Genomic DNA, 27,120 nt, shown 5'->3' on the forward strand with positions numbered 1-27,120 from the left:
CTAAGAAGATCAAAAAAACACAGTACAAAGGAAACTGGAGATAAACATAACAGCACAAAGACTCCGTGACAAGAGGACTGAACTCAGGGGTATAAATAGACAAACTAATTAAGGACACAGGTGAAGATAATTAGGCAATTAACACAAACACAAGACACAGGAACAGTGGCGGCCTCTAGAGGCCAAAATAAACACGACATGAAAAGGAAATAACAGCGGCCTCTAGAGGCCAAAACAGTCCTAGTCCTAACATCAATAAACATCATTTTGCCAATATTTTAGAGACCCCCCAACATTTCCCAAATCATGTTTTCAAGGGATCTCATGTCTGTTTCAGGGGATCTCGGATCCCCCGAGTACCCCCGTAGTTCGAACGGTGAGCAAGCCCATTCACTTTTTTATGCTGATAAGAGAATTACAATGGTTTTTCATGTGACAAAAATGTGCGATTAAATTGCGATTAATCGTGAGTTAACTATGACAGTCGCGACATTAATCGCGATTAAATATTTTAATCACTTGACAGCACTAATATTTATATCTACATTAAATTTTGTACTAATTGCATGAGTGCAAGAGTGTCACACCTGTGCGCCTTGGCATGTGCATCAAATAGACTCTTGGGCACGATCCGGACAGTGCATGCATGAGACTCACACCTGCACAGGATTAAGTTGCAATTAGCGTGCCTATATAAAAACTGTGAAAACACACTTACTTTGCGAAGTATTGAGTTGCGTTGTTGATACATTACTGAGCCTTATTTTCTTGTTTGATTTCCTGAGCCCTGATTTCCTGTTTCTCGTCTTTGATTCTGCCTCATCTACTATAGCCTGTTTGTGCCTCGTATGACCTATTGCCTGTTTCACTGTTTTACGATTTTGCCTGCCATCCTGGATTGTTTTTGTCTTCACTTGTATTAATAAACACACCTTCTGCACTTACATCCATCTCCCAACCATTTCTAACAGAATACTTCACACTCCCTGACAAAGAGAATGCACATTCACCTGTTCATACGTCATGTTCAGGAACAAACTAATGTTAATAGTGCTGGAAACAGCCACCGTCAAATGGTGCGGTTGGAGTCTTTTTCTCTGACTTGACCCAATAGTGGACTCGACTCGGACTCGACTTGGATCAATAGTGGACTCAACTCGGACTTGACTCAGCTCAATAGTGGACTCGACTCGGACTCAACTCGGATCAGTAGTGGACTCGACTCAGATTCGACTCGGATCAGTAGCGGACTCGACTCGGATCAGTAGTAGACTCGACTCAGATTCGACTCGGATCAGTAGTGGACTCAACTCAGATCAGTAGTGGGCTCGACTCAGACTCGACTCGGATCAGTAGTGGACTCGACTCAGATCAGTAGTGGACTCGACTCAGATCAGTAGTGGACTTGACTCAGATCAATAGTGGACTCGACTCAGACTCAACTCGGACTTGACTCGGATCAGTAGTGTACTCTACTCGGACTCGACTCAAAATTTTTTTAATGACTTGGACTTGACTCGGACTTGAACACTGGGGACTCGAGACTGGACTCGGACTTGAGGTTTAGTGACTCGACTACAACACTGAGTAGCCAGCGCAGAACGTCTGTGGAAGCGGAGAAAACTGCCGGTCACTGGCACTTGTGGACAGCTCTGTGCACTAACATGTAAGACATTAGCAAGATAACCTTGTAAAATTGTCACACTACCCCACCAGGGCCTATAAGTAAGAGCATGATGACATAAAAGCATAAAAAGTTTGAGCGACTGAGTTCTGATCTCCTGAACTGATCCCTCAAGTGCTCATAAAAATCTCCCATCTATTACCCAGGGGTTTTGATATATAGTTTTGTCAGACAATCAATTTAATTTCATTGGATTTATTTCTCATCCAACTGTATTGCTCACTTGGCTTCCAATCTCATTATCATTAACTTGCCTAAAAGCAAACAGAAGTCACAGTCTGCATTCCAATCAGAGCACACCACACCCCAGTGCAGCCCTCTGTCTATTAAATAATACCTGGACCCATAAAAAATTGATTGAGGAGTAAACAGTAAAATGCTTTTCAGCATTTTGGCTGCTGTTGAGTTGACAGAGTACAGTAACTGAACTCAGTAATCAATAATAAATGCCAAATGTGTAGAAGGGGCATGTATTAAGGACACAAAGCAATTCACATATGCAATTAACAAAATAGTAGCATGTATGTGTTATTAATATAGCATTAGTTGCACCCAAAATGTAAGATTTGTGCATGTATCAAATAGATGAAATGTGTTTCATTTTAATTTCACTCTGCCATCTGTTTCTTTCTGTCCTCTCAGAGGATGCCTTCTTACCTCCGTGAAGTTGGCACGCCATATGATGAGAATGTGGATAAAAGTATTTTTGATTCGTTCTTGCTTCATTTGTGCACGGTTGTGCATGCAAAATAAAACTTTGTGCTCAAATAGTTTGAGAAATTAACCATTAAATGTTTTAATGAGGTTTTAATGACCTAGCACCCCACTAACGCCCAAATGACTCCAAACATGTCTGATTCATTTGTGCACATTTGTGCACACAAGATAAACACGTGCTTCATGATTTCTTCAGTTATTAAATGCTATTTTCTTGACGTGTGACATCACTCAACACCCCATTAATGAAGCACATATGTTTATTTTAAATGAATAAACGTGCACAATTGACGCACAAACGAATCAGACATGTTTGGAATCATTTTAACATTTAATTTCTCTAAAACTGTTTGAGCACAAATTTTTATTTTGCATGCACAATCATGCACGCAAATACTTTTATTCACGTTCTCGTCATACAAGATGCCAAATTCACAGAGGTTTTCTTCTTATCTGATGGAGTATTAATGGACAAACAACTAAACAAAATAAGTGGGTTTTTTTGTGTTTTTTTTTAAAGACAGACAACACAAACACTGCTATGTTTTAGCTTTCCTTTTGAGCATATTGCAGCCTTTAGCTTCGGTTTCATGTCCATGCTTATTACATTTTAGGATGGAGAAACTTAGTTTCCTAAATTGTTGGTCCTTGAACAACAAGTGTTGACATTTCTACTTCATTATTCATTTGGGTTGAAGCCATAAACTGTGCAAGTCATTTTTCACTGTCCAGAATAAGCTTTAATCAAGACCATATCCTCCAGAGTGCCAAAAGCTTCAGCACCTGTAGCAGTGGAAAATAGGTTGGCTGGATCGTAGTTACATGAGCCAACATCATCTCTTTCCACTCACTCTTTTCCCTGTTGGCCTAATGTGTTTAGGGAATCCCTATGTGAAAAGGGGCTCTTGATAAATTATGTTCAACACCATATTATCCTCTCACTTACTCATTCACTACTGATTTCTAATTGTAAACAGATCGGTCCAATATCCTGACTGAGTAATCGATGTTAACTCATGATTCACCCATACAGCTCTTTAAACCGCACCTCCTGCTGAAACTCGTACTTTTGAGAATATCCAGGCCTGGGTTTAATATCCATCCATGCTTTTTTATATTTTAGGATGGAGAAGCTTTCTGAAATGAGTTACCATTGGTTACCGTACCTGGTTTCTACTGCACAGGTTCCCAGCCCTGGTACTGGATGTCCAGCACAGTTGAGTGTTTTCCTTGCTCTCGCACCCGATTCAGCTAATCCACTAATGAAAAGCCCTTCCTGAGTGAAAGTGGGTGCAGGGGGTAGGCTACTCCAGGACCTACATACTTGTCTTCGACTATTAGGATGAAACACTAAGAAACCTGTTGAAAACGAGGATGTACCGTAGGAGACTCAAAACGTGTTTCGATTTCTTTGCGTTATCTTTTCAAATGTGTATAACTCTGTACATTTATAGGCAAACGTAATCATTATAAATTAGTCCATTTCTATACCAGCAGTCCAGAATGTTCTTTTCAGGAATTTTGGGAAAGCTTTCCCCACGCCCTTTGTGTTTGGATAGTATAGTGTATAGTATATTTAGCTCCTTCTCCATTGAAGATCTGATGCTCATGAGGTGTCTGAGTGACATTTGTGCTGTTTAGTAAACACATGCATGTGCTGGATTTCAGAGTTGAGCCAGTTGCCACTTACCGTGAGTAGCTTCTGTGATTTCAGTTCACAACTTAACCCGGATATCTGGTGATATTTGGTGCTTTTTTTGTTTGTTTGTTTGTTTGTTTGTTTTAACCGAATCGTCGACTTTCCATCCGAACCGAACTCCGTCCACAGCGCGGTTTACAAGAAAAAGACGGAAATCTTTTCAATCTCGGCAGATGAAAGGGAAAGAGAAAAGCTGTTGCGCTGTCCAAAACCAGAGGTGCTCAGACAGACAGACAGACCGCCGTGTGCGACTGTCCTCCTCCGCGTCTCTCCTCTTCTGCTACTCCGTCTGCATTCGCTCGCGACCGAACCGCTGCTGAGTCGCGTGCGCTTCGAGCTCGTGAGGATGAATAATGTGAAGCAGGAGGGTCGTTAATGGGCGCGCGCGCGCACAGACACACAGTACAGGAGTAACACGGTGTTTCGCTGCACTCAGCCTCCACTATCAACCCCCCCCCCCCCCCACACACACACACACACACACTCACTATCAACCCCCCTACTATCAAACCCCCCCACACACACTATCAACCCCCCTACTATCAAACCCCCACACACACACTATCAACCCCCCTACTATCAACCCCCACACACACACTATCAACCCCCCTACTATCAACCCCCCACACACACTATCAACCCCCTACTATCAACCCCAACGCTATCAACCCCCCTACTATCAACCCCCACACACTATCAACCCCCACTATCAAACCCCCCCACACACTATCAACCCCCCACTATCAAACCCCCCACACACACTATCAACCCCCCTACTATCAACCCCCCCCACACACACTATCAACCCCCTACTATCAACCCCCACTATCAAACCCCCCACACACTATCAACCCCCCTACTATCAAACCCCCCCACACACACTATCAACTCCCCTACTATCAACCCCCCACACTATCAACCCCCCACTATCAAACCCCCCCCACACACACTATCAACCCCCCACTATCAAACCCCCCACACACACTATCAAACCCCCCACTACACACACACACAAACACACACTATCAAACCCCCCCCCACACACACACACACACACTAGATGAAAAAGTTAGCCTACTCTGAGTACACGGTTAACCTACAAACCTGCTGTTTGGTTTCATTATTTGCTATAATGAGACAAAAAAAAATCCAGCCTCAGTACAAACACTTAGGTTTGTTATGCTTGATACCTGGAACAGTTTCTAAATTACTTAGCGACAAATCCACATCTTTCATCTTTTCTTGAGAAATATAATTGACATATAGGCCAATTGGGCAGCACGGTGGTGTAGTAGTTAGCGCTGTCGCCTCACAGCAAGAAGGTCCGGGTTCGAGCCCCGTAGCCGGCGAGGGCCTTTCTGTGTGGAGTTTGCATGTTCTCCCCGTGTCCTTCCTCCGGGTGCTCCGGTTTCCCCCACAGTCCAAAGACATGCAGGTTAGGTTAACTGGTAACTCTAAATTGACCGTAGGTGTGTGAATGTGTCTATGTGTCAGTCCTGTGATGACCTGGCAACTTGTCCAGGGTGTACCCCGCCTTTCGCCCGTAGTCAGCTGGGATAGGCTCCAGCTTGCCTGCAACCCTGTAGAACAGGATAAAGCGGCTACAGATAATGAGATGAGATATAGGCCAATTAATATACACCGATTATAATACAGACTTTATTCTCAGAAGGATATTAAAGCTATACTGACTTTCAGATTTTTCACCTTTAGGTCACAGAAAGAATTTTCCCAGCCACCTGATTATTTTTTTTAGTGGACCGAAAGTTACTGAATTCGAATCACAGACTTCAGATTTTATTACTTTTTCCCCCCTAAAAGAACAATTAATGAATTTACAGCCCCGTGGCCCTAAATTCTCCCTCATTTTTTCCCTGCTTCACCATGACCCAATAGGCCATCCATCCATCCATCCATCCATCCACCTTCTACCGCTTATCCGGATCCGGGTCGCGGGAGTAGCAGCCTAAGCAGAGCAGCCCAGACTTCCCTCTCCCCGGCCACCTCCACCAACTCTTCCGGTGGAATACCGAGGGATTCCCAGGCCAGCCGAGAGATGTAATCTCTCCAGCGTGTCCTGGGTCTGCCCCGGGGTCTCCTCCCGGTGGGGCATGCCCAGAAAACCTCCCTTGGGAGGCGTCCAGGGGGTATCCTAACAAGGTGCCCGAACCACCTCAACTGACTCCTTTCGATGCAGAGGAGCAGCAGTTCTACTCTGAGTCTCTCCCAAATGACCAAGCTGTCTCTAAGGGAGAGCCCAGTCACCCTGTGGAGAAAACTAATTTCTACCGCTTGTATCTGCGATCTCATTCTTTCAGTCACTACCCATAGCTCGTGACCATAGGTGAGAGTGGGAACGTAGATGGACCAGTAAATTGAGAGCTTTGCCTTTTGGTTCAGCTTTACCACAACAGACTGGTTTAGCGTCCACATCACTGCTGACGCTGTCCCGATCCGTCTGTCCAACTGCCGCTCCCCCTTATCCTCACTCGTGAACAAAACCCCGAGATACTTAAACTCCTCCACTTTAGGCAGCAACTCCCCCCTGACCTGGAGTAGGCACTCCACCCATTTCCAGCTGGGCGCCATGGCCACAGACTTGGAGTTGCTGATCCTCATCCCAGCCACTTCGCACTCGGCTGCAAATCATCCCAGCGCATGCTGTAAGTCACAGATTGATGAAGCCAACAGGACCACATCATCCGCAAAAAGCAGAGACATGATCCTGATGCCACCAAACCAGACACCCTCCGCCCCTTGGTTGCGCCTAGAAATAGAAATGACCCAATAGGCCATTTGTAGGAATTGGTCACGTGTCAGCTTTCCCCATAGCAACAAGCCCATGGTGGGCAAGCTAACTTAACATTCCTTGACAACCATAAGAGTTTGACTGGCGATGCGAAGCAATCCATTTCTGTAATAGCGGTTTTTACCTTTTCTACTGTCTTTTTTGACCCGAATTTTCGCGTGTACTTGGAAAAAGTTTCTGGTTTTAACTTCTGTCATAAGTTAGAGCGAATCATTGACTGTAAAAGAGTTTTTTGGACTCAAGTTGGTCGCCGCCGAAAGAAATTCACGTGCGAAATGGCGGATTTCTCAGGTATGTTTATAACTTATTTCTCCTTTTCTACCTTCACCATTCGCTCGAAACCCCTTTTGCACTGTTTCTTTTGCAAACATAGCATTGCTTCTTCTGTATTTGAGTCAGTTTCTTACCTGTTGACATATCATACGATTTTTCTTCTTTGCTTTACAGTACCACTCCAGTTAAAAACAGAAACACCAGATTTTAGATTTCTTTTTCCTTTGGTACTTCTTGTTCGATAATCAATTTCTTTCGGCAGCGACCAACTTGAGTCCAAAAAACTCTCTTTTACGGCCAATATTTCGCTTTAACTTACAACAGAAGTTAAAACCACAAACTTTTTCCAAGTAGACACGAAAATTTGGGTCAAAAAAGACAGCAGAAAAGGTAAAAATAACTATTATAGAAATGGATTGCTTCGCATCGCCAGTCAAACTCTTTTGGTTGTCAAGGAATGTCAAGTTAGCTTGCCCACCACGGACTTGTTGCTATGGGGAAAATTGACACGTGACCAATTCCTGCAAATGGCCTATTCAAGATACTACATTTCTAAATTACCCTGCTTCTGATGTCTGCTACACAGAAAGACTTAAATCTCTTAAACTTTTACTGTTAGAACACAGGCGTGAGATTAGTGACTTGATACTATTTTACAAGATTTGGTCTGGCACTACAACTGCAAATTTTTCCAGCTTACTAATTCCTGCTACGTACATCTTGCTATTCCAGCTGCTGTAAAACCCAAAAGATGAAGAAGACGACGATGACAACTGAGGTAGTTGTGCACATGTGCAGACGCACTTGCTCTGTCTGCTTTAGTGCGCAAAGCAAGTGATTTCATGCACATTATTTGCTTGGGAATCCCCTCAAATTAACTAACTTCCCAGCCACAATGGCTTGTTTTTTTAAAGATATTACAAAAATAAACACATCACAATGACCAAATTTCAGAGGGAACTAAATTTCACTAATTTTATCAAATTGAAATGCCGTCTGCTTTTAAGCCAATTTAGCTCATGCTAATCTCGCCCTGGGCCTTAAATCTATCCGGCCTTGGGACCGGCACCAAGTATGCATTGTCTTGTACAAACCCAGTGGCTGGGTTTGCATGTCTTTGTACTGTGGGGGAAACTCACACAGACACGGGGAGAACATGCAAACTCCACACAGAAAGGCCCCCTGTTGGCCGTGAGGTTTGAACCCGAAACCTTCTTGCTGTGAGGCAACAGTTCTGCCCTATTATTAACCATAATATTAAAACACATCATTGATCATCTTGCTACAGTGGCACTTAAGAGGTGGGATCTATTAAGCAGCAAGTGAGCAGGCAGTTTTCAAAGTTGATGTGTGGAAAGCAGGAAAAATGGGCAAGCTGCAAGCATAAGGCTCTTAGTGACTTTGACAAGGGCTAGATTGTGATGGCTAGCTAACTGGATCAGAGCATCTCCAAAACTGCAGGTCTTGCAGGGTGTTCTCAGTATGCAGTGGTTAGTATTTACCAAAAGTTGTTGTCCAAAGGAGGACAACTGATGAACCAGCAACAGGGTCATGGACACCCAAAGTTCACAGAGGCATGTGGGGATTAAAGGCTAGCCTGTCTGGTCTGATTCCACAGAAAAGTTACTGTAGCATAAATGGCTGAAAAGCTAATACTGGCTAAGATTGAAAGGTGTCCAAACGCACAGCGCATTGCAGCTTGCCGTGTGTAGCTGCAGACTGGTCCAACTACCCATGTTGACTCCTGTCCATCACAGAAAGCGCCTACAACAGGCATCAGAACTGGACCATGGAGCAATGGTCTGATGAGTCACATTTTCTTTGATATCAAATGGATAGCTGGGTGCATGTGCGTTGCTTACCTGGGAAAAAGATGGCACCAGGATGTACTATGGTAAGAAGACAAGCCAGCAGAGGCAGTGTGATGCTCTGGGCAACGATCTACTGGGAAAACTTGGGTCCTGGCATTCATGTGGATGTTACTTTGACAAATACCTAAACATTGTTGCAGACCAAGTACACCTTTGTGGCAACAGGATTCCCTAATGACACTAGCCTCATTCAACAGAATAACGTGCCCTGTAACACTACAAAAATTATTCAGGAACAGTTTGAGGAACATGACAGACAGCCTCCAAATCCCCAGATCTCAATCCAATCAAGCATCTGTGGGATGTGCTTGACAAACAAGTCTGATCCATGGAGGCCCTACCTTGTAACTTGCAGGACTTAAATGATCTGCTACTGAAGTCTTGGTGCCAAATACCACAACACACCTTCAGAGATCTTGTGGAGTCCATGCCTTTGATGGGTCAGAGTGGTTTTAGCAGCACATTAGGTAGGTGGTTTTAGTGCTATGGCTGATTGGTGTATTATTTAAATATCTTTTACTGTTTTACTGCTACTTCCCTCTTTCAAACATTTATTCTGTGGTTCAAGTCTTTACAGCAATCAATTTAATATCTGCACGCTACATAAAAGTACCTCAGTCTAGCTAATGTAGAAACACAGTAGTCAAAAGAGCAAAAAAACAAAAGATACTTATAGGCTACTGCTACAGTTAGGAATCTCCAATATGACTGGCTTTTGCTATAAATTAACATAGCTTTTGTGACTAAGATTTGTGAACTCCAGGATCTATAAGAACAAACAAGTACATCAGATACATTCTAGCTGAATAGTTATCTGTTGCCATCTACTGGAGCATTTGCTCTTGGAGAAATATCTTCCACCACCTTGTCATAGAACATTACAAACCAAAATTTAAGTCAAATGATTTTGATTTAATTTATTATAAACTTAATTCATTCAGATTACAAGGTCACCCACATTGTGTGCTTACTCAATATTCCACAATAACTTCATCCAGTTCAAGAACAGACATGACATCAGCAACCAGAGGAGCCTGTTCAGTGACAGAATGCTCCTTCCCAAGTGCAGGACTAACAGACTTAAAAACTCCTTTGTCCCTCACGCCATCAGCCTGTGCAACTCCTCTCGGGGGGGGGGGGGGGGGGGGGGTAACAGGAGGACAGAGGTAACAGGAAGGAGCAGTAGCCTAGCCTGACAAAAAGCAGTACTGGACAATGTGCAATATAAAGTGCAGTACCTCTCCTGCTGGACTTTTTTTTTGTATATGAGTGATGCCACGCTTATGGGTACTGAAATGGGGACATGAACTTATTCACCTAAAACCATTTCTTTTTTTACCATCAGGTCACAAAACATCTTTAATGAATGATATGTTAAAAGATAACTTTAATTTTCTGAGATGTAATAAAAACATATTTATATGCCAAAGTCAAGCCTATGAGTTCCAAAATGATGTCTGTTACATTACTTCTGTTACGATTGTCCATCTCGCGTCTGTTACAAATTAATTACAATCTAGCTATATACCATGTTAATTTTATTGAAAGAATGTGTATGTTTATTCTACTACACATGTTTATTAATTATATTTGCTAAAACATCACCTTCCTATGTTTCAAAAAGTAATTCTACATTGTTAAAATTGAGAATCTATATGTCCACAACACTTCTGTTACGTTCTGACTTTGGCATATAAATATGTTTTTATTACATCTCAGAAAATTAAAGTTATCTTTTAACATATCATTCATTAAAGATTACATGTTTTGTGACCTGATGGTAAAAAAAAAAGAAATGGTTTTAGGTGAATTTTTAAAAATAAGTTCATGTCCCCATTTCAGTACCCATAAGCGTGGAATCACTCATATGTAAATACTTAATTTATCTAGAAGTTCTCCATTTTCGATTCTCTGTTTATCCTGTAACGATGCTACTGGAATTTTAATTTCCCTGAGGGAACCCTCCCAAAGGGATCAATAAAGTTCTATCTAATCTAACTAATAAAAAGGAAATAACTTATTGTGTGGGGGGTTTGGGGAGTTTCCATGAACTATGAAGTGACTGCATATAAGAATTACTTTGCTTTTACTTTTTTAAAAAAAGGGGACTGACAACATATAAAGGACACAAAAATGACAGAACAGCTTTATAATCAGGTATGCAACAAGAATAGAGACGATTAAAAAAAATCTTATTTTTTTTCAGTTTGAACAGTGTTACAAGAGAAGTCTGGAAATGAAGACAAGTAATCCAAGCAAAAACAGTCTAGAAGTAGTAAGTTAAGGCAACTGGTCTTGTTGCTTTAATGCTAAAGATATTTCATGCCTCATCCAATGGGCTTCATCAGTTTTACTGAATAATTGGGAATTCCCTGGGATTCTCTACCACTCAGTAATTCTAAAGAAGTCAGATGGATGAGATACCAGACATCTTCAACACTGCACAGCAAGTCCAGGTCACATGGACTTGCAAAAGACTTTAAATGACCTGGATAAGAGGGGGGGAGACCCCCCCCCCCAAAAAAAACCCTCCAGTCTCATAGCTGACAGAAGAAAGGAAAAGTACATTTACAACTTCAACAGTGAAGTCAAGAGAGTCCTGTGCAGTCTCCATAGAAACACACTGTTCTATTTTGAGGACTCTTCACTCACTCGAACAAAAAATCACACACCATTCATGACAAGGTGTTCTATTTTCACTCGTCCATTCCACAGTATGCTTTCGCTCGCTCTCAGTCACGACTCATTCTCTCCACAGACGCACATCTGGTTGCGCACTTGCATTTCCACACTCGTTCGCACTCTCACACACTAATCGCACTGATGCTAGTCCATATGGATCGTTGGACATGGCGGAGACTGATGCCCCCTAGTGACCACTCATCAGTAAGACAGGATCTGGTATGTGATCAGCCAGGGTTGGTGCTGACCAGAGCTTGCTGGATGCGATCATGGGCGACTGCATAGCGCTGCATGATCTGCTTTACATGCTCCTCTTCCTCTCGCTTCAGAATGCGCAGGAAATTCTGCAGCTCCGGCAGAGAAAATGCATCCCACTGGGAGAAGAGTAAATAATAAAGTCAGCGATAAGCAACTATTCCATTAATAATGCATGTGAGCATGATAGACTTTCATGCTCAGGTCTCTCACTACAAAGCAAGGACAACCTCAAGGGACACCTTAAATGAATCCAGCCGACCTAACGAACAAAGACTGTCACCTAAAGTACACGTTTCTGCAGACAAACTTGCTTTGCTGGCTTTTTTTTTTTAAAACATGAAAGGATCCCTTGTAGAAAATTACTGAGCATCTTCAGAAAGAAACCTGAATCTTAACACGAGATGTTGCAGGTATTGTAAATTGGGAGATTATATACAGAGCTAAAACTGAATCAGCAGTTGTGTTAATCGTGTGAGGGCAGCGTGGGTTGTGGTTATGTTTTCCTTACATTGACCTCTCCAGTCTCATTCTCCTTTAGTATAAGACTCAGCACCTTCTCATTTGGACCAGCACACAAACGCAGGAACAGTGGACATTCGTCATCAGGCAGCTTCCTTAGATACACTGAGAGACAGAGAAAAACAGCTGATCATATTCTCATTCAAACCAAGACATACCTCAACTTGACCAGAAAGGTTGTGTCATATGAAGCAAATACTCCTAAAGTTAATACAAGGTTAATCTTCCTAACAGGCAGCACTTTTTTGAGGCAGCATGGCCAGCTGGAGTTGTTGAGAACCATGCACTATGCAACAAGCTTTGACAATGCAACTGTCCCACCATTTGTCCCATCAGTAAAGCACCTTGAACTGAAATTAACCATGAGCAACTTTGAGAACTGCAGGCTTTCAAATTAAACTATAACATATAGCTATAACCTAAATAAGAATATAATTAGAAAATCAAACGACTAGTTTATAATAATGAACAGATGATGCACTAAGGTCACAAACTAAATGGCATTCCCATCTTGTCAAAATTCACTCATGAAGGAAACATGGCCATACCTTGATCATGGCGCTCAGTGCGCTCAAACAGTGCAAACTTTGCAGGATTGTCGATAACCGTGAATTTCTTAAGCAGGGCCTGAATCACTTCCTGTGCACGAGTTCGAGAACTGATGTGTAGATGTTTGGCCGTGTCCTTTGGGAGGTAGAAGGACGTGCGTCTTTTTACTGCTCCCCCTCTCTTCCCGTTGGCTGGCTCCTGAGATGAAGCACCCTTTCGTGGAGGTGGAACAGACACAGGCCGTACCAGCTTCAGATGAACTTTGATGAAACCATTGTAGGTGCCATCTTTGTTCTGTGTAAGACAATCAGAATTAGATGATTACTGAATGAAATCGCAATATAGAAAGCGGTATATTATGGGAAAACCTTGAAGGTAACATAACTTGAAAAACTGGGCATGCAACAACATATCGTGCAACGATAAAATCACGATTCGATAAAAAATTTTTTTTTTTTTAAATTCACAATTACCATCAAGTAGCATAATCTGTTTTTTCACAGCTGTAATTGCATTTATACAGCAGAGGGCGCAATATACAATAATGGGAATGCATGTGACGTCACCCTAGGCTGACATAACGCAGCTCTAATGCTGCAAAACACAAAATGCAGATCTAAAACGGGAGAGATATTATGCGATTGCCTGTACAAAACAGATTTAACAAGAAATTGGAGCTCTGTTTAAGAGACTGCCAAAAACTAGAGAAGAAAAATGGAGGTAGTGCAAATGTTCATTAAAATTTATATTTGTTCTGAACTTTTTTAATAAAAGGGATATTTTAGTTAATAGGTTATTATTTTACTCCAATCTTTATAAATGCAGGCAAATTATTAAGAAAATGAAACAAAAGGGTTTTCTTAATTAAAAAAACAAACAAACAGTATTTAAGTTGATAAAGAATAAGAAAATGTTGCATTTTTGAGGTTATAAAATTTTATTTCCCCCAAAAATACCACTGGGGGGGGGGGGGGGGGGGGGGGGGGGGATGGAGGTGGGGAATCATGAACCAATATTGTGAATCAAATCTTGAATTAAGTGAATCATTACGTGCCTACATGTGAATGTATGAATGCATGTGAAACCTTACCAAAGACATGAAGAGGTTACTGTTTATCTGAGCATTATACTCCTTTATCTTCTGCTGAATCTCTGAATGTGACAGCTCTGGTTTCTTGCTTTCCGTTACCTCATCCTAACAGAGAAGCACACAAATCACTCTATTAACTCCAACTTTATTAAAAACAACAGAGAAACTCCATTACTTTGTATATGGAATGATTTACATTTATTCAAAGTGTTGAAGCAGCTGTCGAGAATTTATCCAGACAACAGATTCATGCCATAACCTTGGGAAAAAAGAGGAAGTGCTCATTACCAGTGTGAGAGTCACAGCATGAGTCACAAATTTGTGCATGACTGACCGGATGTGGGTTCATGTGGATGGGAGTTTATCAAAACAAGCTAGCATAGACTGTGACAGATTCTTAGTCACGCTTCCTTACATTAAAAAAAAAAAAAAATCTGAAACCCTTTTTAACTATACATTTTAGGTGAGCTCTAAACCACAGAGCTTCGGACAGGAACTATCATATGATAGTCAAATGTGCTGGTAGAGGTAGTTAAAGAAACAGGCTGCATATCAAACAGCTGCAAGAACAGCTGGGGACAACTGACGCATGATCAGTTCCTCTTAGTCAATTCCTGTCTTCACCACGTTCTCAGACACACCAATACACAGGGGAAACATTTACGAGACAATTTATTTCTTAGATTAAATCCAGTAAGCATTTTCACTTCCTGTAAAAAGTATCTTCTAAAAAAATCACCCTCAAACTCCAGTAATGCAATCTCAGAGCCTATATGGGATTTCTCTAAACTTTTGAAAATGACTAAAACTTGATTCCACAGAACAAGCTTTTCAGATACATTTGTGACTCTTGTCAAAGCACGTGGATGTTAAAGATGAATATCCTCCTCGAAAATGTAATTATGCTATCATTTGCCATTCTACTTTAAATCAAGTAAAAGAAGCCCAGTTGCATCAGCCTCTGAAAGCTTCCTGTTGAATTCAACAGGGAAAAGCAATGTCGTCACTGCCAGCCAATCACAAACTTTGGTCCATCCCATTATTCAAGAGAAAGAAAGTTAAGTGGACCTTTCAGAAGTCAGTCATGCATGTTTTAGCTTTAAAGCTGGCATTCCTGTACCGGGTTAGAGTAAAAATAGCCTCTTTTCCCTCCCCCCAAAAGTCTCACACCATGGGCAGAAAGCTGCTTTTGTGTGTGCATTGCTCACATGTGGATGTCACATGGTGTCATTTTTCAACAGTTTCATCATCCATCCTATTTGTACATGACCACATCTATAGCTGCGTTCATCGGAAACGAGTTCCTCCAAGTGTCGTTCACATACATGTTCTTATGGCAAAATATTTCTCATGCACTTGAGCAAGTTCTAACGCAAGTACTAGAGACCTCCATAAACTCAATTAGCCTAAAAGTAAAACAAACAAACAAAAAAAAGCAGACTTTAAATGGATTGGTTTAATTTGGTTCATGTCACTACTGACACCGATTTAAATCATCACTGAACCAAAGACATGTCATTTTAAAAGGCCCTGGCAAAATATGCAACCTCTTATTGACCAACTGTTTAAAAAAAAAAAAAAGTCACACTGCTATTAGGTTTGCTTATTAATAGTCTGCACAGCTTTAATTATCAGACTCGATATTAGACCAATATCTGTAAAGGTTAAGTGACTGCTAAATACAAATTAATTGTGGGGGGGGGACCCAAATAACCAGATAAAATACTAATGAAGGGAATAGGGTCTTGTGCCCTCAGATCTTGTGCCAGCCAGCGCACACAAATAGTAAAGGAAGACATAATTAGGAAATACAGGAAACAGAAATCTGATTAAGTTAGATAATCCAGATTGATTAGGAAGTGGTTTCAAAAGGAGTATTAATGGTCAACATGTCATGCCGGACAGAGCAAGCAGTTGTGCCAGCTTTTCTAATGAATCTACCAGTTGTTAACATTTCTCTTCCTTCCTTCCTTCCTCTCTCTCTCCCAACCCCTCCCTAAAACATGTCTGTAGGCCTTCCTGTTTTACCAAGTTTTCACAAAGCTTTTTGTTAGACAGGTACAGAACACAGAAGATACTGGCTACAGTTCATCTGTAAATAATATGCACATACTGTACTTTCTAAACAGCAGGAAAAAAGCAAACATTATAGCATAAAAACTGATACTAATCAATCATACCCTTTCAGAAGTATTATACAAGAGCTAAATAAAAACTTGTCTATAATTATGTACTCTTACTGTACACAGGTAAGGGGTCATTCTGAAAAGTGCAAATACCTGAAGCTGTTTTGTTCATCTTAGATTAAACTTTATTGATCCCTTTGGAAGGGTTCCCTCAGGGAAATTAAGATTCCAGCAGATAAACAAAGAAAAGAAATAGAGAAAACTTCTAGATAAATTAAATATTTACATATACAAATAGAATAAGATGACAGGAAACAGATATACAATTAATTTGTATTTGTTTCCTATCACAGTTTTATGCACTATATGTATAGTTGTTTACTCATTGCTCGTTCCACTACATTTGATCTGCAGTATACTCCTTTATTTGTCTTTCCCCTGATCTTATCGTTAGAGTGAGGAGAGAGCTCTACAAAGAGATCTTCGACATCTGTTCCAGCAAGACGACAAAATGAAAATGTAACAGGAAATGAAACAGCAGCTCTTGATGCACTGTACTGCGGTGTAATGTACTGAGTGCGGCTGTCATGGAGCTCACCTTCTCTTTCTGCGGTTTGTGAAAGAAGGAAGTGCGCGCGGTGAAGTACTGCTCGAGCTCAGAGTCCGAGTCCGAGTCACTGCAGTAGCCGCTGCTCGCCGAGCTGCCCCAGGTCTTCTCAAACGACGGGGTCTGGTCGGCACAACTACCGGTATTACCGCCACTCATCGCGGAAAAAAGTTTGAGTGGTTAAAAGTTGCTAATAAACCGCTATTTACTTGGTGAGGAAGACTTCTACGCAGTCCGAGTCAATGTAGTGTCGTTTTCTATTCAAATTAAGAGTATATATCGTCTAACAACTATAAATTTTGCGTCGAAAAGCTGCTAACCGTCTCGATATATCAAGCGTCGATGAAGAATATTAGCCCACGTTGCTCTTCTTCTTCTTCTTGCCTTAAACCGGAAACGCTCCGCCCTGGACGTTAAAATTGGAAAATATACAACCCAGGCTAAGGCGCGCTGTCATTGGCTCGACACAGGAAGTTCCAACTCGACGATGACGACATTGCAATGCGCCATGTTTATTCAGGCTGAATCTCAAACCACATATAGAGCACTACACAGCCCAGAATCTATTAGTCCATGTCACTGACTAGTGCACTTCTTTGGAAGACAGAGAGGTTTTTGGAATTCAACCAAAGCCTGAATTTCTGATCTTGCCTGTTTCCCCAGCAGATTTGGGCGACTTTTGAATGCCGTTTTTGTTTTTTTTTTGTCTTTGTTTTTTAAATAAATTCAACTGGATGGGAGTTGGGTGTGTTACAGTGGTGCTTGAAAGTTTGTGAACCCTTTAGGATTTTTTTAATATATATTTCTGCATAAATATGACCTAAAACATCATCAGATTTTCACACAAGTCCTAAAAGTAGATAAAGAGAACCCAGTTAAACAAATGAAACAAAAATAGTATACTTGGTCATTTATTTATTGAGGAAAATGAGCCAATATTACATATCTGTGAGTGGCAAAAGTATGTGAACCTCTAGGATTAGCAGTTAATTTGAAGGTGAAATTAGAGTCAGGTGTTTTCAATCAATGGGATGACAATCAGGTGTGAGTGGGCACCCTGTTTTATTTAAAGAACAGGGATCTATCAAAGTCTGATCTTCACAACATGTTTGTGGAAGTGTATCATGGCACGAACAAAGGAGATTTTTGAGGACCTCAGAAAAAGCGTTGTTGATGCTCATCAGGCTGGAAAAGGTTACAAAACTATCTCTAAAGAGTTTGGACTCCACCAATCCACAGTCAGACAGATTGTGTACAAATGGAGGAAATTCAAGACCATTGTTACCCTCCCCAGGAGTGGTCGACCAACAAAGATCACTCCAAGAGCAAGGCGTGTAATAGTCGGCGAGGTCACAAAGGACCCCAGGGTAACTTCTAAGCAACTGAAGGCCTCTCTCATATTGGCTAATGTTAATGTTCATGAGTCCACCATCAGGATAACACTAAACAACAATGGTGTGCATGGCAGGGTTGCAAGGAGAAAGCCACAGCTCTCCAAAAAGAACATAGCTGCTCATCTGCAGTTTGCTAAAGATCAGATGGACAAGCCAGAAGGCTATTGGAAAAATGTCTTGTGGACGGATGAGACCAAAACAGAACTTTCTCGTTTAAATGAGAAGCGTTATGTTTGGAGAAAGGAAAACACTGCATTCCAGCATAAGAACCTTATCCCACCTGTGAAACATGGTGGTGGTAGTATCATGGTTTGGGCCTGTTTCACTGCATCTGGACCAGGACGGCTTGCCATCATTGATGGAGCAATGAATTCTGAATTATACCAGCGAATTCTAAAGGAAAATGTCAGGACATCTGTCCATGAACTGAATCTCAAGAGAAGGTGGGTCATGCAGCAAGACAACGACCCTAAGCACACAAGTCATTCTACCAAAGAATGGTTAAAGAAGAATAAAGTTAATGTTTTGGAATGGGCAAGTTAAAGTCCTGACCTTAATCCAATTGAAATGTTGTGGAAGAACCTGAAGCGAGCAGTTCATGTGAGGAAACCCACCAACATCCCAGAGTTGAAGCTGTTCTGTACGGAGGAATGGGCTAAAATTCCTCCAAGCCGGTGTGCAGGGCTGATCAATAGTTATGGAAAAGTTTAGGTGCAATTATTGCTGCACAAGGGGATCACACCAGATACTGAAAGCAAAGGTTCACATACTTTTGCCACTCACAGATATGTAATATTAGATCATTTTCCTCAATAAATAAAGGACCAAGTATAATATTTTTGTCTCATTTGTTTAACTGGGTTCTCTTTACCTACTTTTAGGACTTGTGTGAAAATCTGATGACATTTTAGGTCATATTTATGCAGAAATATAGAAAATTCTAAAGGGTTCACAAACTTTCAAGCACCACTGTACATCTATAACATTAGATCCTTGATTCGTGAAACAGACAAGGGGTATGGATTCACAGAAATGCCATAAAAAAAGCATAAATCTGCAAAAGAATAAGAAAATAAATGTTGAAACAGAATCAGAAAATGAATAAAAAAAATACAGAAATAAAAAAGAATAGGAAAACAAATGTAAAAATAAAATAATACAAAAATATATGCAGAAATAAAAAAAGAATAAGAAGAGAAATTATTTTCTTTATTGTTTTTGCTATTCACTATAGAGGTCTTTCACTGACGTCATAGATTTTTCTTTATCACGCAACGTCTGCCATATTGCCAGGCAAACAAAGAAACAGTCACGGCAGTTAATAATGAAACTTGAGACGCAGTCAATACAATCTCTCTGAAACCATTAAACATATAGATTGTACAAGCAGATTGCGTTACATCCAAAAGCTGAAACATGCAGGAATCACAGAACCATATAATTTACCCACAAATGTATTCATTTATTATTTATTCTGCACACTGCGCTCTCTCTCTCTCTCTCTCTCTCTCTCTCTTTGTGTTTGCACATGCGCATGTTCACCGCTTCAGATGGGTTAAATGCAGAGGAAGAATTTTGCTGTGCTTGAGTGTACGTGTGACAAAAATAAAGGCTTCTTCTTAATTTACCCACAAATGTATTTATTCCACTTGAAAAGTGTATGGCAAACCAGCTACCGGATTTGGGACACTATGACATCCTGAACTATTTAGTATTTGGGACTTCTAAATACACCGGAGAGATGCTAAAGGCTTACAAAAGTATGTACAAATGCCAAATGTCCCTGGATGCTGACATCTTACTTTCTCTGAGGTTCAAATATTGCGGTCTGAGTGTAAATTACGTGAGAAAATCTAGGATTGTGACGTCACTTACACACTACATGACTTACTTGATGACATGTCAATCAACTGTCTGTGGGAGGGCCTTCCTGCCCAGACTGAGTAGTTCATTCCTGCACACATGAATCCTATTTTGCACAGCGTGAATGTGGTAGAGAATCGGACAGGAAAGGAGAGGATTTGCTTCCTTTATGTGTACCCTGGCCATTATCTGTTGTTATTATTTTACAGTTTTAGTGTTTTTAGTGCTGTTGTGCCATTGATTGTACTAATAGATTTAACAAGAAATCGGCGCTACCTTTTTACAGACTGCTGAAAGCCAAATAAAAAAGAAGAAAAATGGAGGTAGTACAAATGTTCATAAAAGTTTATTAAAAAAAGGCCTATTTGTGATGAACTTTTTTTCATTTTTAACAAAAGGAATATTTTAGTTTATAGACTATTATATTTTACTCCAACCTTTACAAATGTGGGTAAACAATTATTGTTGGTTATTAAGAAAATAAAACAAAAGTTGTTTTTTTTTAATTTAACAAAAGGAATATTTAAGTTGATAAAGAATAGAAGATAAACTTTGCATTTTTTTGGTAATAAAATTTTCTTCATATAATATTTTTTTTCCAAAAATGTCATGGAAAAATCTAATCATGAACCCAATATCATTAATCAAATCGAATTGTGAATTAGGTGTATCGTTACATGGCTAATATCAATACAAAGTTATTCTGATTGATCATCTTTATCCTCTGATTAAACATTCCTAACCTCATGGATGTAGTCTGTTCCAGAATGACAGTACCACATGGACACTGCACAAGGGCTTACAGAATGCTTTGATGAGTACGAACATCATGTGAATCATATGTGATGGTCTTCACAGTTACCAGATCTCAACAGAATTGAACACAGATGGAAGAATCTGGGGAGATGTAACAGACAGTGCTCTCCACCATCATCATCAAAACACCAATTAAGGGAATATCTTTTGGAACAGTGGCGTTCATCATTCCAGTAAAGTTCTGGAGAATTGCAGAATCAATGCCAATGAACACAAAGGTGTTTGCGTGACTTAAAAAGACACTTTATGTTGTTTTTTTCCCGGTCTGTATGTCTCATCTCATTATCTCTAGCCGCTTTATCCTGTTCCACAGGGTCGCAGGCAAGCTGGAGCCTATCCCAGCTGACTACGGGCGAAAGGCGGGGTACACCCTGGACAAGTCGCCAGGTCATCACAGGGCTGACACATAGACACAGACAACCATTCACACTCACATTCACACCTACGGTCAATTTAGGGTGTATTCAGACCAGGATAGTTCGATAGTTCACTTGCTTTGGTCCGAACCAAATGTTTTTTTTATTTTTTCATTTTGGTGCGGTTCGCTTTCACACTGTACACTTTAGTAAGCGGACCAAAATCTGTCAACAAAGCCACGCGCCCTGAGGTCGTTCAGCTATTGGTCAGAGACGACGCGCACAAAGCGTTAAGTTCAAAAGTAGTCATGGAGGCTTTCCGTGCTGTTATTCTTTTTAATGTCAAAGCTATATGTTTTTTCCAGTTTTTACTGTTTTCACAATTGTGCGATTACTATGCTGTTGTACAAGTAATTTATCAACGACGACGACAAAGGGCAAGGCGGCTACGGAGGATAGCGCTGATGAGCGCACATCATGTTGTGACAGTTCTGGCTCTTCACGCAATAGATGAATTTCTTTTTTGCATCGCTAGTACTGCCACTTTTTGAAAGAATGTCCCTGATTTTAATGTAGGTCTGACGGAGTTTCTTCACTTTTAGCTGACATTGTTCTGGGGAGCGCGTGAACCCCTTCTTCATTTTCTCACTGAATACAGCAAACACGTCGGCATTTTTGTGTGTTCTCTCCAAAAGCTCAGATATGTGGACATCTGCCCATATATCCACAAGGGTACGCGTTTCTTCCTCGGCCCACGTTTGCCCCTACTCATTTTTTGTACTCGCCTACCACTGGTGACTGAACGACCCTTGACAACCGAAACAGTGTTTGCACTTTGCGGTGGAGTGTCAAGACTCTGTTTCCCATAATGCTCGACAAACGATGGAAGCTCCCGAGGTACAAAAAAGCAAAACTGTTGGATTAGGTCCGGTCTGCTTTCACACCTCCAAAAGATCCGCACCAGGGTTCCTTTGGTCCGGACCGAGTCCGACCTTGCAGCTCGGTCTCGGCCCGCTTGTTTGGTCCGGACCAGAGTTCAGTGGTTTGTATTCAGACCAACCCAAAAGGTCCGGACCAAGGGAAATTTGGTTCGTTTGGTCGTTTGGTCCGGACCAAACAACGTAGGTGTGAATATGCCCTTAGAGTCACCAGTTAACCTAACTTGCATGTCTTTGGACTGTGGGGGAAACCGGAGCACCCGGAGGAAACCCACACGGACACGGGGAGAACATGCGAACTCCGCACAGAAAGGCCCTCGTTGGCCACGGGGCTCGAACCCGGACCTTCTTGCTGTGAGGCGACAGCAGTAACCACTACACCACCGTGCTGCCCCGGTCTGTATGTTTCAATATGAATGTATATTGTATGTCAGTGAATTGGTAAATACTCATAGCTGTTTGCTTTTTTATGACAGTATAAAACTCTGTGTTTTTCAGCATTTCAATATATTTATCAAAGATAGTCTTATACTGAAGCCCTGGAAATATGTCCAAGTGTATGTGTATAGGGCTTTGTGTGTATATAACAATCTATGAATAAAACTTTTTTTTTTTAGCTTTAAGGCAATTGTAATTGTAGGGAAACTTAAAAAAATTAGCAATAGTTCTTTACAGGATTTGAGTCAAATATCTACAACACAGCAATGATGACTGCAGTAAAGTTACGTTAGATAGGATGCAGTAAGTGTGCATAAGTTAAACAAGAGTATTAAGATATGACTTGAGGCCATAATTGGGGTGGTGAATGGAGTGGCAAGGCCACTCAGATTGTCAGATGAGGCAGCTGCCACCCTGTTGCACCCACAGGACCACACCCCTGCCTAAGTGTAATTATAAATTAGGCATTAAAGGAGAACTGAAGGCAAATTTTTTTTATTATCAAAATTCTATTTATCTCATTTTATTAAATATAGGAATGCATTTTGGTAGCTATTTTGTCATTGCTATAGCAAGTAAGTTATGAGCGTTTGAAATATGCTATGTAATAGCATAAACGAGATTCGCTGAGACTTGTGCGAGACATCGTAGGACGGAAGTAAAATGTACAGCGGAAATCAAAGTGACCAACATCTGCCAACGTTGTCAAAAGACGCGCGCGCCCTCTTTCGAATGCTGACATAATCAAGCCGGAAGTTTTGTTTGTTTTGATAGCAATCAGGAAAGTTTGAAAAAAGTAGGACGTAATCGTCATTTAAACTCGTTTTTGTGCAATATTTAGTTTGGAAAACAGTTGTCAGAATGGCGGCACTGGCACCTGGCTGACACTTCACCTTTCGAAGTCTCGGACAAGTCTCGTGAAGATCGCGCAGATAAGCGACGCCTGCCGTGGACCAAACAAACTAAATTCAACATGGCTAAAAACCGAATAGGCCGATAAGTATAATATTTAATTGCAATTAGTTGCCAATACGAGTCATGATATAAGGTTACTAAAACCGAAAACATAATTGAATAACACATTAATTAAGAAATAAAGCAAATTTAAAAATGACTTCAGTTCCCCTTTAAATAAAAACCGGGACTTCAAGCTGCTAAAATTATGATCTTCAATGAATATCTGAGATTTGTTATGGGGACTCCATAGCAGAGCCAAACTGTTTAACATTATTAATATGTCTGTGTCTCAAAAGGTATTAAATGGTTTGTATTAACATGTACATTTGCTATTACTTTAATACTGAAGACAAAGTCATGATAGTGATATAAAAAAATAATTGTGCTAACTTGTGTTTCATGTAAATCACAAAAATACAAACATATGCAACCATACCAACCCTCAAATATATATCTTACCACGTTGGTGTCAGTTTCGATGCTGTCCTGGACATCACTGGACTGATCGGTAGTGGAGGCGTCACCCTGATTACAGTTCAGTTTAATGAGAGCTCTACAGCGGTAATGGCAGGTGAACCTACAGTCTGGAAGACAAAATTAGATGAGAGATCATGAGAAATTTGACATCGGTTCTGTCATTCGATATCAGAAACGTATCCGAAGCATATTAAGTGGAGTAAAGTGCAATTCTGGTGGTATCGGCCACAAATTAAGACTGTTAAACTGAAGACAGGGCGGCACGGTGGTGTAGTGGTTAGCGCTGTCGCCTCACAGCAAGAAGGTCCGGGTTCGAGCCCCGTGGCCGGCGAGGGCCTTTCTGTGTGGAGTTTGCATGTTGTCCGCGTGGGTTTCCTTCGGGTGCTCTGGTTTCCCCCACAGTCCAAAGACATGCAGGTTAGGTTAACTGGTGACTCTAAATTGACCGTAGGTGTGAATGTGAGTGTGAATGGTTGTCTGTGTCTATGTGTCAGCCCTGTGATGACCTGGCGACTTGTCCAGGGTGTACCCCGCCTTTCGCCCGTAGTCAGCTGGGATAGGCTCCAGCTTGCCTGCGACCCTGTAGAACAGGATAAAGTGGCTACAGATAATGAGATGAGATGAGATGAAACTGAAGACAGGTAAATAACAAACCATGTCATTTATGATAATGTTACAGGTGATTTTTGAAATCAGGTGAATCTGGATTCACCGAGGTGATTCTAGATTTATCTAGATAAATTAGGATTTAGGGTTAGAGTTAAGGTTAGGGTTGGGTGAGCTATTGGAATGTTTAATTTCTTTGTTGCAACTGAATCCTCTGTGGTGTCGTGGTGGACTTCAAAGCAGAAGGCCCTGAGTTCGATTCCCGCCAAGGACAGTAAAAGGGGGGAAACTAACAAATTAAATTAGACAGGAATATAAGTGTATTTCTGGGTAGAGAAGTATAAGAGGATAGTTGGTTGTTGAAGTGTTCTCATTCTTTTATAACACCCCCCCCAAAAAAAAATCCCTTTTAATAATGTCGACCTAATTCACCGAGGTAAATCTAGAAACACCTAGGTGAATCCAGATTCACATGATCTCAAAAATCACCTGTAATAATAATAATAATAAAACAGTGACAAGGAACAAGGGAGCTTCTCAAAACTTTGGGGTATTTATTATAAGTAGTAAGTATATGGTCCAACAACATTGCATCGCTGGCCAAGAAAGCTCAAACTTGCCTCTACTTCCTCTGCAAACTGAGGAGTGCACGAGTCCCACCCCCCATCATGTGCTCATTCTACAGGGGCACCATTGAGTGTGTCCTCACTGGCTGCATCACTGCGTGGTACAGAGGTTGTAATGCCTCCTGCCGGAAGACTCTGCAACGCATAGTGAACACGTCCAGCAAGATCATCGGTACCCCTCAGCCCTCCCTTACAGACATCTATCACTCCCGTCTCACCCGCAGAGCCATCAGCATCGCTGGTGACACCTCCCACCCTTCAGCCTCCTGCCCTCAGGGAAAAGGTACCGGAGCCTCCGGGCCCGCTCCACAAGACTGCTGAACAGCTTAATCCACCAGGCTGTCAGGATGCTGAACTCTGTCCACTACCTACCCCTGGTCTGTAACCCATTCATTCACACAAAAAAACTACCTCATCTGTTTGCACATCACACCACAAACATTAGCATTACTGCTGTATCTGCTGCTATTGCTCATTTGCACTACTGTCATATACATCTCATAAGCTGCTCTTCTAGCACCTTCTCCGTTATTGTACTGTATTGCACTACTGCTATTTTGTACATTGTTTGATTTTAGAGTGTATTTTTTATCTATATTATCTATATTTATAAATATTTATATCTATTGGTTTTGGGGTTTTTTTGGTTTGTGTGTGTGTAATCTTTATCTGTTTTTTGCAAGTAAGGTGAGAGAGAAACGGCATTTCGATTCTCCTATATGTCATGGATATATAGTGAATTGACAATAAAGAATCTTTGAATAAATAAAACAAATCTCTCAGGATGTTGTTAATGTTGTTTCTGTAAGGTAATTTAGGTGTTATTGGGCCCAACAAGACCAAACTGGCAAGGGTATGTTTCTAATTCTAATTCAATCACCATAAAAAGTACAACATTTGTTTTTGGATTGTTCAGATACACAATTAATTAAAAGCTAGACGGCCTTTCAAGTTCATAAAATCGGTGAAATTTAGTCTCATCTCATCTCGTTATCTCTAGCCGCTTTATCCTGTTCTACAGGGTCGCAGGCAAGCTGGAGCCTATCCGAGCTGACTACGGGCGAAAGGCGGGGTACACCCTGGACAAGTCGCCAGGCCATCACAGGGCTGACACAGACACAGACAACCATTCACACTCACAATCACACCTATGGTCAATTTAGAGTCACTAGTTAACCTAACCTGCATGTCTTTGGACTGTGGGGGAAACCGGAGCGCCTGGAGGAAACCCACGCGGACACGGGGAGAACATGCAAACTCCGCACAGAAAGGCCCTCGCCGGCTGCTGGGCTCGAACCCGGACCTTCTTGCTGTGAGGCGACAGCGCTAGCCACTACACCACCGTGCCGCCCTATTTCTGTAATATCTCAAAAAAAAAAACCCTAGGCCATTCTGTGGCTGGGAAGTTATGTAATTTGAGGGGATTCCCTAGCAAATAACATGCATGAAATCACTCGCTTCACGCAGTCAAGCATACAGAGGAAGTCTGTGTGCTCATGCGCAGGTTCACCTTTGACCGTGCACTGACAGTTCCATCATTTTGTCGCTAAATGAACAGCTGATCACACCGAGGTGCTCGCTGACCGCCAATATTTATTAATTTGGTCCTGCGTTTCCTTTCCTTCGCAGCATAACATATTTCCTTCTTGCTTTCCTTTACTGTAGTCGGTGTTTCACATTTCATTCGCACACTCACATCCTCCATTTCCCTCTTCTGTTTCAAATTTGTATCCCACAATGCCTTGCGCGAACGGGTAAATCCCAC

The 27,120-nt window shown here is 41.3% G+C and overlaps 1 protein-coding gene across 4 annotated transcripts in view; it reads right to left on the reverse strand.

Moving 5' to 3' along the window:
• Window positions 1-9,955: 9,955 nt before the first annotated feature.
• Window positions 9,956-27,120, reverse strand: part of LOC132885164 (ras association domain-containing protein 1-like) — a 39,309-nt gene continuing 22,144 nt past the window's right edge. The window contains exons 3-7 of one of the 4 annotated variants that reach the window (XM_060919513.1): window positions 24,106-24,230; window positions 14,152-14,256; window positions 13,061-13,355; window positions 12,502-12,617; window positions 9,956-12,109 (exon numbers count right to left, since the gene is read on the reverse strand). In XM_060919513.1, coding sequence (XP_060775496.1) covers window positions 11,963-12,109; window positions 12,502-12,617; window positions 13,061-13,355; window positions 14,152-14,256; window positions 24,106-24,230 — 788 coding nt within the window. In that variant the 3' untranslated portion in view covers window positions 9,956-11,962. Of the gene's footprint in view, window positions 12,110-12,501; window positions 12,618-13,060; window positions 13,356-14,151; window positions 14,257-14,347; window positions 14,368-16,430; window positions 16,518-16,875; window positions 17,309-24,105; window positions 24,231-27,120 lie in introns of those variants that run through there. The other 3 variants (XM_060919514.1, XM_060919515.1, XM_060919516.1) reach the window with 3 other exon arrangements.

Source organism: Neoarius graeffei, chromosome 4 (genome assembly GCF_027579695.1).
Source record: "Neoarius graeffei isolate fNeoGra1 chromosome 4, fNeoGra1.pri, whole genome shotgun sequence".
Classification (NCBI taxonomy): Eukaryota; Metazoa; Chordata; class Actinopteri; order Siluriformes; family Ariidae; genus Neoarius; species Neoarius graeffei.